The sequence below is a fragment of the Sarcophilus harrisii genome, chromosome 4, assembly GCF_902635505.1.
Source record: "Sarcophilus harrisii chromosome 4, mSarHar1.11, whole genome shotgun sequence".
NCBI lineage: Eukaryota > Metazoa > Chordata > Mammalia > Dasyuromorphia > Dasyuridae > Sarcophilus > Sarcophilus harrisii.
This window is the reverse complement of record NC_045429.1, coordinates 195,509,661-195,522,982: the sequence shown is the minus strand read 5'-3', so window position 1 is coordinate 195,522,982 and position 13,322 is coordinate 195,509,661. Positions and strand designations below refer to the sequence as shown.

The window sequence follows — 13,322 nt, the reverse complement described above, 5'->3', positions numbered from 1 at the left end:
TTTGAGTTGTTCCTTGTAGAAGTTACTTTGTACTATATATATAAAAAAAGATTAGGACAGAATAAGAAAACTATTTCCTTCTGTCTCTTTTGCATTGAGGCTTTGCAAGACTTTTCATTTATATTTACCTCAATTCCTCCTTCCTTCCTTGTTTAAAAAATTATAATTATTTGTGTACTAATCTCTAAATGATGGAAACTACATCTTATCTCTTCTCTTCAGTGTTTATGCTTTTGGGAGCTCATGCTTAATTTTTATCATTGCCCTCTTTGTAATGGTTTGCCTGGACCTGTGAGCTTATTTTGATGGTAACTCCCTCCAGTGACACTGATGGCAACTCCTCTGTAATTTAGACTTTAGGCTTAGAGAATTGCATGAAGACACTGAGAGATGAAGTGATTGGACACAGTAGTTAGGATGTGTCAGCCAGAGGCATGACTTGATTCTATGGCCAGTTCATGATAGAAATATCTACCATGACATGCTTTTTCTTTCCCATCTTGTATATTGTTGTTCAGTGTGTCTGATTCTTTGTGACCCTATGTACCATAGCACACCAGGTCCTTCTATCTTCCATTACCTCCTGAAGTTCATCCAATCTCATGTTCATTGCTTCCATGTCACTCTCAATCTGTCTCACTCTCCACAGTCCCCGTTTACTTTTGTTTCATTCTTTCCCAGTATCAAAGTCTTTTCCAATGAATCCTGTCTTCTCATTATGTGGCCGCAGTATTTAAGTTTCAGCTTCTGTATTTCATCTTCCAATGAATGGTCTGAATTAATTTCTTTAAGTATTGACTGATATGTCTCCTTGCTGTCCAAAGGATTCTCAAAAGTCTTCTCTAGCCCTACAGTTCTAAAAGGTTTATTCTGTGGGACTTACCTTTCCGTATAGTCCAACTCTTGCAGCCCTACATTGCTGCTAGAAAAACCATAGCTTTGACTATATGGCAGGTGATGGTAGCAAAAGCACTTGAACTGGAGGAAATAAATAGGATTTGTGGATCAGGAATGTGAATTTTTATACCCCACTCTCTTTGGCTAAAGCTAGGATTCTATTATTTCATAATTCATTATTTTACTGTTTAAAACTATTTGTCTTCTGAACTTCTCTGCTATGGCTAAGAGACATCATGCCTACCATGAGGTGGGCAATGTAATGTCTCTGCCTTTTAGTATGCTGTCTAGATTTCCCATAGCTTTCCTTCCAAGGAGTATCTTTTAATTTCGTGGTTGCACTCGTATTTTTTGCTTTAAATAGACGTGGAAATTTATGGAACAAATACAGACTTGTCAGATGTTTGAGTTAAAGGGATTCTAGAGGTCTCTAGTCTAACCCATATCTGAACAAGGAATACTTTTGACTATACCCTTATTTTTTGAGACAGTACATGGCATTTTGGAGCAGCTCTCTGAAGAATTTTTTTTTCCTTCTATATGTTAAAGTGAAATATTTAATAGCTTTAGCTTATATCTAAATTCTACAAGAAGTAAAAATTCTATGATTTTGTTCCTTTTCAGATGGGTGGCTTATGAAAATCCAGATTTCACTGGAGAACAATATATACTTGATAAAGGATTGTATACTAGTTTTGAAGACTGGGGAGGCAAGAATTGTAAGATCTCTTCAGTTCAACCTATATGTTTGGTAAGACACCGCATTTTTTTGAATATGTTCCATAAAAGTTTTATATTTTAGTACTTTATAGTGATAAAGTAAAATATATATGGATCACAAGAAAAAACAGTTTAATGCCTCCACACACACATATTAAAAACATTAAAAGTATCTACTAACTAATTTTATTTTCTTTTTTCTTTAAAAATTTTAGGATACCTTTACTAGTCCAAGGGAAAGAAATAAAGTAAGTAATTCTTTGAAAAATGTTCTGTTATAAATTTAATAATAATCAATACCACAGAGATATGACATTAGAGTGAATTTATCCATTGAATCCTTAACATTGATTATGATAGAACCAAATGAATTAAAGAACCAAAAAAAAAAAAAAAATCCATTTGTTTTATGTCCCTATCGAGGTCTACCTGAAGTTCTTTGGATTTGTTTCTTTCTTTTAAAAAAATGTAGTTGAAATCAGTATGTATACATTCTATTTCTGATTGTGTTTTGCAGTATTTTTATAGAAATCTTTCCATATTTCCTTCTTGGAAAACTAGGTGGTTCAGTGGATAGAGGGCTGGGCCTGGAGTCAGGAAAACTTGTCTTCCTGAATTCCAATTTGACCTCAGACTCTTACTATCTGTATGACCCTGAAAAATTCACATAACCCCTGTTTGTCTTTTGAACTGGAGAGGAAAATGAAAAGACAATCTAATCTCTTTGCCCAAAAAATCCCAAATAGGGTCATGAAGAGTCAGATAAGATTTAAAACAACTAAACAACAACAAATATTTCCTTTTGTTCCTCTTTATTATTTTTATGGCACCATAATAATCCCTTACATTAATGAATAATGAATAAATAAATTGGCTAATCTCTGATTTTGGTTGTTTTCAGTATTTTGCTATTATACGTACTGTTGTATAAATAGGGATTTTTTTTTCTTTTTATATTTTTGGTTCCAAATTATAGCATTAGAATTGTTGGATGAAAGGGTATGTTCAGTTTTGTGATACTTATTACAGAAAGTGATTCTATTCCTTAAGATATTTATACCAATTTCCAAGCCTACCAGCAATATATGAGAGTATCCGTTTCCCCCATATCCAACATGGATATTATCATTTTTGGGCCTCTTTTTTTAGGGAGTGAATGGGGATTATAGTAGTCATAAGATTATCATCTTAAAGTTATCTTGATTTGCATTTTTTTGTTAGTGAATTTAAGCAGCTCTTTTTGAGATTATTGAAAGTTAGAATTTTCTTTGTAAATTACCTATACTTGTCCTTTGATCTTTGCTGCATTGGGGAGTACTTATCACTAGTGGTATAGGAATCCTTTCCTAACAATTTCTCTTTTTAAAAAATAGAAAATTTCTCTTTTTATAAAAATCTAAGCAAAAGTCAATAAGTCACCAAGCATTCACTAAACACCTACAGGTTGCCAGACACTGTGTCCTAAATGTAGGGGAAAACAAAGAAAGATAAAAGACTGTTCCTGCCCTTGAAAAACCCATGGTCTAATGAGGGATACAACAGCCTCCCCTCTCCTCCCCACTCCCCAAAGTTGCCAGAGAACATTGGTGATATTTTTTGTTTGTTTGACTTATTTAATAGGAATAGGAATGGGACTTGTAAGTCCAGTGGTATAAAGAACTTTCTACTGAGAAAACTTCCTCTACTGGTATAGGTATTTAGCCTTAAAAAGTAGTCTGGCTTGGAGAATTTAAGTGACTTACCCAGGCTAAAATACCCTACTTATTTTGGAGGTAGGAGTTAAAATTCCAGTGTTCCTGAATAGAGGTTGGCTCTATCCATTTTGCCATACAACCTCAAAGTTATTTAAATGGATTGAAAAAAATCATATATGCTATATCTATATGTTTATATATATATGATACACATACATACATACATGTAATATATAAACATTAAGTCAAATAATATATCACTATTAAATGATATATATTAAGTTATCATATATATAAAATAATGTATGAGTATATATTTTATGTTTTATTTTTAAAGGTTTGATTACTAGTATTCAAATGTGTCTCAAAGAAAAGAAGCAAGGTATCTCTTAGCCATAGCAGAGAAGTTCAGAAGACAAGTGGTTTTAAATAGCAAGATAATGAATTATGAAATAATAGAATCCTAGCCTTAGCAAAAGAGAGGGGGGTATAAAAGTTCATATTCCTGATCCACAGTTCCTATTTACAGCCTCCAGTCCATGTGCTTTTGCTACCATCACCATACCTGCCCACTTTGTACCCCACATATATGAGGTGCACATGTTTAGGAGTGATCCTGTAATTCTCTTAAAGATACAAGTCTGACTTTTTGTCCCATCCTTTAAATGTCAACTTTCAGCATCAACTGTGTTTTATGGGTAAGCCTTATGCCTTTTAATGGGCATACTCAGGCTGCCTTAATTACACAAGTGTAAATACCACACTGGTCTTCATCCCTTGTTCATATACAGTATTTTGATAGGTCAGCAAGTGTTTTTCTTCATTGAGAGGAAAGAAAATTTATTGTTTCCAAAATGTAGCTGATTATTAAGTTAAAGCAGGTGAACATTGAGACAGCCTAGAGGAAAGCTTTAAAATATTTTATTACTTGTTACCACAATTGTTCTCAAAGAGTTATGATTTTTCAGTTGTTGAGTTGTCTTTGATGTTACAGATTTTATATTTTAAAATTGTGGATGCTATGGAAATCATGTTTACAAATGATCTATTAAAGGAAGTTATAAAAACTGAAAGGTTTCGAAATTTTAAAATTTGGTTTGCTACAACTAGCATTCAGAGGATATATTTGACTCAGCATTTTAAAGGCACAGTGTGTTTTGGAAACTAATATTCTCTTTATGCTCACTTTTCAAAGGTTCACTTATTCTCAGAACCTGAATTCCGTGGTAGTAATAAAGTTTTTGGAGAAACTACTAAACAGATTGAAGATTCCTTTTCTGCCAAGTCTTGCAGAGTTTTGGGAGGCAGGTAAGCAGAAAGAAAAACTTAATTCTGTTTTACTGAGTCAATAGTGCATTGGTAGTCATTTACAGAGTACTTCCCAGGCTTGCATTCCTGGGGTATGTGTTGGGTATCCAGAAGGAAATATCAGATATGTTTCTAGCTCTTACTAAGTTTATAAACTAATTGGAGAGATAAGACTAATTTGACATAATGGTGAATAATAGCAGATTAGTATTTAGGTGCTAAATTGAATGCTGAAGGCTATAATTAAGATAAGAGTCTAGGAGGAGTGAGAATAATCTTCATGGAAGAAGTGGAATGTCAGTTGGGTCTTGTGTCTTAGAATTTTGATTGGATCTCAAGGCTTATCTAGACTATTCCCTGGTCAAATCACCAGTCTTACCTATAGTGTCCCCAGTACCTTGTCATCAAATTTTTGCTTTAAAACCTCTAAGCAAATTTACTACCTTGTTTTTTTTGTAAGCAGCTCTAATTATGAGGAAGTTTTTCTCCCTCCCTCCTGGGAAATTTCCCAATTTGTGACTTTCCTTTATTGCTTGTAAATTCTGATTTCCTTGGTCAAATAGAGCAGATCTTATTCTCTCTTCTTTGGGACATACCTCCAAATATTGGGTTATCCCCATAAGACTTCTTTTCCCCTAGGTAAAAGTTATTAGTTCCTTTAATTATGGTTTGAGTTTTTCTTTTACCATTCTTGTTTGGTATAAATGGAAGGAAAAGTATCCTTGTCCAACATAGCTGCCATTCTCCTACCCCCAGTAAAAAATAAATAAATAAATAAAATCTCCCAGGTAGAAAGTCTTGCTTTCTTTTACTTTGCTTTTATAATTTTCTGCCTTTCATATTACTTTTTCTTTTAGAAAAGCAAACCCAAGTTTGTAGTAGTCTTCTAATCTCAGGCTTAATTAGGATTTTTCTGTTTTGTAACAGTCTGTTTTTTAAAAAAAAATTATTCAGATCATCAACTCTTATGCTTTTTTTTAATCTTCTACAGCTGGGTTGCTTATGATGGAGAAAATTTCTCTGGTAATCAGTATGTATTAGAAGAAGGACACTATCCTTCTCTATCTGCAATGGGATGTCCTCCTGAAACGAATTTTAAGTCTCTTCGCTATATAGATGTTGTAAGTAAACCAACATGAAAATCTATTTATAAACATGTATAGCTTATGTTACCTATTTTATGTCTTAGACTAATAGAATATGGGAACTGCTCATCTGTGGGATTAATAGATATATAAAACTTTCTTCAGAGCTCTATGTTTCGGGGGAGGAGGAATTTATTAGATTAGATCCATAGGATCATAGATTTAAAGCTGAGAGGAATTCTAGAAGTTCCCTGGTCCAACTTGCTTATTTTATAGATGGAGAAATAGGCTTAGGGAACTTTATGATTTGTCCAAGGCCAAGGATTTGGACCAACATTCTCTGTTTGCTCATTTAGTACATTTCTTGCTAAGCCATGAAAAACCAGTCCTTTTTCTGTTGTACTTATTGTGGACCTGGACCTTATTTAGATTAGTTCCTTAGTATTTTAGGTCTAGAATTGGAATGATAAGAGAATGAAAATGGCATCTAAGAAAATGAGACTGATTTAGTTATTATAGCTAGGAAAGGACATTCAGAACAGGGAAGGGTTGTTCATTTATTGAGGATAAAGTTTTCCAGTATTGTTCAAACCTGAAAGAAGAGCTCTTGCCCTTCATGCCTAGGCTATTTTGTACCCAGGTGATTAGGGGGCTTCAGAAGGGGCTTGAGCCTTAGTCACTTGAGTCACTTACATTTTCAGGGCACTTTTAAAACCATTAAGGGAGAACTTTCCTAATTTGCTTTGGGGATGAGGTGAAATAATATTTTGTTCTCACCATAGTACCACACACCCATATGTTCTTCTGTTCATATTTAATTTTAATCTATATCATCCAAAAGCTACATATCTTTGCTTATCTAGTGGAGAAAATTTAGTTATTACTCCAAACCTTAGTCACCCAGATACCCCTTACAAAATGTATTGTATTCACTGCAAAGATTCCTGACCTATAGTCTATAAATTTATATGTTGTTTTTTTTGTAAAGAATATAATTTGATAATTATTTTAATATCATTGGCCATTTATTTTTATTTTATGCATTTAATACCATTATATTGAGGAGTTTGTAGGGTTCCTCAGATTGCCAAAGGGGCCTGTGACACAGGAGAGTTGATGAAACCTTGATTTGGAGTGTGCACTGTGGGGAAATCTGTATAGCCAGAAGATTCTGCTCAAGTGATGGGATGCTCTGATTAATTGGATGTTCTCATTAATTAAGGCTGAGAATCACTGCCTTTGTTGATAAGAAAAAAAATATTTTCCTTTGATGAATAAGATTGCCCATTCCAATAAGTACAGAATAGTGAACTTGACTGAATCTTTTACTGGATGATGCCTCAAGATTAACATCGTGAAAAATAATTCTCTTTGAACACTGCCATAAACACACATGTGGAGAGCATAGAAAAAAATTGGGGGAACTTGTAATTGTGGGTAAGGTCTGGACTTTAGTAAGCACCCCGGGTAGTATTATTCTTATTCCACAGCTATAGCCATGGTTATGGTTATTGCTTTCCTATTTAGATTTTAAAATCTATGATTCCCAAACTGTGTGCCTGGTTATATTTGCTCCAGTGAACTCACAAAGATGCTGAGATATATTTAAAATTGTCAACATGAATTCTTATATTGGGGGGAGGGGTTGAGGAAGTTGGAGTTAAGTGACTTGCCCAAGGTCACACAGATGATATTTGTCAAGTGTCTGATGTTAGATAATTCAAGTCCTCCTGACTCCAGGGCTTGGGCTCTATTCAATGTGCTGCTTACCTGTTCCATTAATTTCTTAGTAAATGGAACTGTTTGGTATTCCCTTTTGGTTTAGAGATGCTATGGAATGATTACTGAGTTTATGCATTACTATGGCACCAAAGTTTGGGAGTCTCTGCCTTAAAGGTTTGTTTGAGCCTGAAGTTGTGTTGAGCACCATAAAAGAGCAATGAATAAAAAGTAATTAACTGCTGGGAAAAATAAAAATCTACAGAATCTGGCATTGTAGAGTCTGTCACTGTGTGCATCTCTTTGTCTCACACTCTCAGCATTTGTTCCATTTCTGAGTATAATTCTCCAAGCGGGGCTGTCTTCTGCTGTTTTCCCACCAGCCACCACTCTGCCAGAATGTGATATCATGCATTTGAAATTTTTCTTCTGCCCTCATTACCTGTATTCTGCTACTTGAGCTTACTCCAAGGAGCTGGTTTGGAATCTCTTTCCCCTTTCATGTTCTCTCTGAGCTTGTCTAGTCCAAATGAGTTGCATTTCAGTGTAGCATTTAGCCCATGGTAAGAACTCAAGGCATCTTTTAAATTGTGAATTTAGAAATTGTCAAAAGAAAGAACTTGGTCAGACATAAATACAGATACAGTGGATAGAGCACTGGGCCTGCAGTCAGGAGGACCCAAGTTCAAATGTGGCCTCAGACTCTTAACACTTACTAGCTGTGTGACTCTAAGCAGTCATTCCAATTTGCCTCACTAAAATGTGTGTGTTTGTGTATGTATATGTATATATGTGTGTATGTGTATACATATACATATATATGTGTATACACACATACACACACAGAGAAAAACAAGAAACTGGATTTACCCTAAATCTCTAACCCTTACCAAGGCAAAATTAAATAAATTAAGAAATATTATAAACAATGTGTTGATTCTGTCTCTCCAAGCTTCCCTGAATTTTTGCTGCCTTTTGTTTTTCTTTTTTTTTTTCTATTTTCTATCCTTTTATTTTTTAAAATTGTAGTTATAATTCATATATTATATGCTTTTGATTCTTCTTTTACTATACATTATTAGGCCTTTCATATTTCCTTATAGACTTATTAATCATTATACTCTAATACATAATTTATTCAGACATTTGCTAATTATTAGATATGAAGGTGGGTTTTTTTTGCTATTTACATTAGATCAATTTACATTACAATTAGATCTTTTTGGCCCTATTCTTTTTTGGGGGGGTAGATTCCTGGTGATTTCTTTTCTTTTCTTTTCTTTTTTTTGCTTTATCCCATAGTACCATTCTATTTTTTAAAATGTTTGTAATATTCTGCAGTCTCGCCATTAATGTTAGACTTGTTTATCCCCTTAGCCCCACCAACATTGAACTTAATATCAGTTGAATTTCAAGATAAAAATTAGTGTTGGAAGATTACAAAACTAGACTCAATCATAAAATATTTATTGGGGCACCATTGTATGCAAGGGCCCATACAGAGGTATCTAGAATCTGAGGACAATTGTGAGCTGACCTTATAGAGTTTGTAATTCTGGTAGAAGTGACAGGACATGTATAGACAACAGATAGCTGAATCCATAAAATAACAGATGTTGATTGCCAAATAAATGGCACACATAAATAAGTAATACCTGAATTCAAAGGAGGTTGAGTTCACAGTTTCTTAGGGTCTCTAGGGAAATGTTTCCTGGAGGTAGGATTTGAATTTTAAAGAATGAGTTTGAATTGGACAGGCAGAGTAGAGAGGTCTGTCAGCGAGGTGACTAGTATAAACAAAAGTAGAAAATGTATTGTAAATGCGTAAGGCATTTTAGGCATTTTGGAGGGTGGGGGGTAGGAGTTGAGGGGGTGGGCAATTAGACCAGCCTGACTAAAGCTGAGAGTCTATATCGGAGAATAGCAGAAGATAAGATCGGAAAGATAGATTAAAGCCTGAATGCCAGCCAGGATTAGGAATTCAGGTTTTAGTTTATATTCTGTGACAGAGCTATTAAAATTTGCTTTTCCCTGTGGAATCAACTCGGATTTTGTGGGGATGGGGGAGTTTCCCCATAAGACCAAATCATATAGCTTAACTGTATACTAAAACATAATTTCAGATAGCTTAAGTAATTACTGAAAATAAATGGAAGAACAGAAAATAAAATAATACCTTGGCTTATGACAGCTCCATCGAGATTATTCCTAATGAGACAGATGAAGGGGAAGATATTTGGGCTTTTAAAAAAGGTAGTTTTATCAGAATGGACGTTTGCTTGGCCTTGGTAATTTCAAAGATTGTAATGTTATGTGTCTTAATCTTCAGCGTGTAACTTAATGTTATATGTCTTAACATGTCTAACATTAAAGACAGCATAGTCTTTGGAACTGTGAATCATCCATCTCGCAATGAGTTGTCTTTAAAGAGTCTTCTCTCTGAAATTTGGCTCCTGTTGGAAAAGCAGAAAAGATTTATTTTGAATGGGTTGGCTTGCTAGGCAGTGTAATGGAGAGAAGACCTAAATTCAGACCTGGCCTGTGTGATCATGGGCAAGTCACTTAACCCTATTTATTTCAGTTTCCTCATTTGTAAAATGAGCTGGAAAAGGAAATAGTAAACTACTCCAATAGCTTTGTCAATAAAACCCCAAATGGGGCCATGAAGAATTGGAAACAACTGAAATGATTAAACAACAATAATAAATCTGAATTTTTTCAAGTGGTATGAGCCTTTGAAATTCTCATTTCATTTTCTTTGGTGACACTTTTTCCCCCACAAAGGGGAACTTGTATTGGCAAGGGAAGGAGCACAGATTTCAGCTGAGGACAAAGTATAGCTCCATATATACCTGGGTGGATACTGGATATAAAATGACAACAGGGTGATGATGATAATATTATTGTTTCTATGGCCTTTAAAATTTGCTAAGTACATTCTGTTATCTTATTTGACCTTTTCATCAGCTTTGTGAGGTAGGTAGTGCAAATATTACTCTGATTTGATAGAAGAAGAAACAGGTATAAAAAGATTAAATGACCGTTCTCTCATATCTACCTTCATACACACTTCCTCTTATGGCTATACAGCTATTAAAAGTGCTAGAAATGGACTTTGAAACCCAGGCTCTTCTAATTCTAAATCTAGAAGTCATTCAACAAGCATTTAGTAAGAATGTATTATGTACAGTGGGTACTATGCTAAGTGTCCTGTTGTACACAAATAGTAAAGCAAAAAAAACAGAGATTAGAAACAGATTTTAGATGCTTCTGTTAATCATTATCATAACTGGCCTTACAATGATGAGTTCTGCAGTAATTATGGAAATAAAACATTACTTGGTCCTAAAGACCTTCCCCTGCTGGATAAGAAGGAAAAAAATAGCTCCTGCCTGAGTCTCTGTATTAGTAATGGGTTTTTCTTTTAATCATTTTGTTATTTAGTCATTTTTTCCATTGTCTAACTCTTCATGAACTCATTTGGAGTTTTCTTGGCAAAGATATTAAAATAGTTTCCATTTCCTTTTCCAGCTCATATTATAATTGAAGAAACGTGAGACAAACTGAGTTAAATGACTTGCTCATAATCACGCAGCTAATAAGTGTCTGAGACTGGATTTGAATTCATAGAATGACATAAAAAACATCAAATGACCCTTCTTGATTCTAGAATTAGCACTTCCCGTTATTGTTGTTGTTGTTAATTTTGAGGCATCTGGTGACATTGTGGATAGAGAGCCAGGCCTGGAGTGAGGAAGATCTGAATTCAAATATGGCCCCAAACACTTACTAGCTCTTTGACTAACTTTGGGCATGTCATTTAATCTTAATATGCCTTAATTTTTTCAACTGTAGAAGAGGGGATAAAAATATGAGCAACTACTTTCCAAACTCTGGATTTGTAGTTTTGAAGTTCAAGTTATTTATGAGGATCAAATGAGATATTTGTAAAAAAAAAAAAAAAAATACTGACCATATAATAGGCACTACATAAATGATTATTCTTTTCCATTTCCCTGCTTTTTTTTTTTAAATCGAGTCTCCCTAATTCACCCAGACTGGAATAGTCATGGGCCCAACCCCAATAATGATAGACACAGTTGCTTTGACCTTTTTTTTTTTTTTTCCCAATTTATGGGCCCTCCACTACCAGAGACTCACAATACAATGCTGGTTTTAGTCTGGACATCTGATTGGCTTGGTTCACTGAAGCTCAGAATTCTTGAATTGGAAAGATCTGCCATCCTCAGTCTTCCTAGTAGCTGGAATTGCAATCATATATACTCCCATGTCCTGCTTACTGGTACTCTTTAATCACTATTTGTCTGCATATGTGTTAAGGGAATAAAAAAAGTATTGGTCAAGTATCTACCATGTGCTTCCCAAAACAAAAGTAAGGCAGTTTTTATGCTCCATAACTTACATTTAGTGAGGGAATTCGGGGAGAAGACAGTTCAGATATTGGGAATGGTAGCCAGGGAACTTTTTATCTGAAGAGTTACAAAAATTGTTTATCATCCTTCATTCTCAAAGAAATCTAAAATGATATCCCAATGTTAGAGTTGAGTTACAGTGTGTCCGACTGTGGCTGATCAGACCAATATGACATAAATACTCCCTATGAAGTAGCTTCTTTAATTTCTCTCATTTTCAGTTTCTTTTGGGCTAATTCATTTCTGCTTTGCTCATAGAGCATGACACCTTCTCTGATGCAGGCACACCATGCTTGGTGGTACTGTGCCAGTGTCTCCCAAGTCATACAGTCAATGTTAAAATTCTTGAGAGACCTTGAGTGTCCTTTTATTGCTTTTTCTCATCTGCATAAGGGCAAGCCCTTATAAAATAATTTTTTTTGACAAATGTACATTTGGCAATGTGAACAATTGGGCCAGCCCAATAGAGTTGCACTCTCTGCAGTAGGAGTTGGAATGGTTGGCAGTTGAGTTCAAGAAAGGACCCTGATGTCTGGTATCTTATATGCCCCATGATCTTCAGAATCTTCCTAAGATAACTCAAATGGAAGCAATTCAGAGTGGAGTTATGGAGTAGGCAGTTGTCATGGCTTTCCTAGAAGCAATGATAATTCCCATAAGGTTATTACTCATAGAATAAGAGGTGCCACAGAAACCCTCATAATAAAAAGACACAAAAATTGCATAGAGCACGACCCCATAGAAATTGTTGATCTTAGCAATCTCTACAATCTTCTGACATATCCTGACATGGTTGGGCAGAATCATCCATTCATTATTTATTTATTTTTAACTGCGGATAAAAATCTCAAAGAAAATCTCGTAGATTTTGAAAATCCTTTTTTCCCTTAGAAGGAATATTTTGTATATGTATTGTTATATATTGTCAGGGCATGTAGTTGCTTGGGGAATACACAGTTTTATTAAGAAGAGAACACAGAAACTCTGTGGCAGAATGAGAAATTTCAGAGAAATAAGCCCCTTTGCTCCTTTTAAAAAGTTACACCAAAGGTATAATCTGGTAACCTTTACTTTTATCACTAACTTGAGCAAAACACAGAGACTAGAATTTGGAGCTTAAATTACAAATCACAAAGGTTGAATTTGGAGCTAAAAGACACTTGAGAGAGCTTACAATCCAATCTCTTCATTGTATAAATAAATAAACTGAGGCACAGGGAAAGAAGTGACTAATCTGATCTTTTCTTGGGAGATAATTGGTCAATGACCATTTATTAAGCACATAGTATGCACAAGATACTGGGCTAAGTGCTGGGGTTGTAAAACAAGGTAATAACTTAGGCACACTCTCAGCCCTCAAAGAATTCCTATTTTAGTAGGAGGTCTGCATAAAATGAAAGTAGAGACAATAAGCAGACAATTATGTGCCTATAAGATACATATAGATGGGAGTACCTGAAAAAGTT

General features: G+C 34.7%; 2 protein-coding genes across 4 annotated transcripts in view; one reads left to right on the top strand and one right to left on the bottom strand.

Moving 5' to 3' along the window:
- Positions 1-13,322, top strand: part of CRYBG1 (crystallin beta-gamma domain containing 1) — a 261,291-nt gene that overhangs the window by 229,561 nt on the left and 18,408 nt on the right. For both annotated transcript variants that reach the window (XM_031964464.1, XM_012549255.3), the window contains 4 exons: positions 1,522-1,648; positions 1,833-1,865; positions 4,507-4,619; positions 5,611-5,740. In XM_031964464.1, the coding sequence (XP_031820324.1) occupies positions 1,522-1,648; positions 1,833-1,865; positions 4,507-4,619; positions 5,611-5,740 (403 nt within the window). The remainder of the gene's footprint in view (positions 1-1,521; positions 1,649-1,832; positions 1,866-4,506; positions 4,620-5,610; positions 5,741-13,322) is intronic.
- The window catches only part of RTN4IP1 (reticulon 4 interacting protein 1), an 88,807-nt gene continuing 84,968 nt past the window's right edge, over positions 9,484-13,322 (bottom strand). For both annotated transcript variants that reach the window (XM_031964465.1, XM_031964466.1), the window contains exons 10-11: positions 11,585-11,748; positions 9,484-9,876 (exon numbers count right to left, since the gene is read on the bottom strand). The gene's annotated coding sequence lies outside the window, so the exon portion shown is untranslated. The remainder of the gene's footprint in view (positions 9,877-11,584; positions 11,749-13,322) is intronic.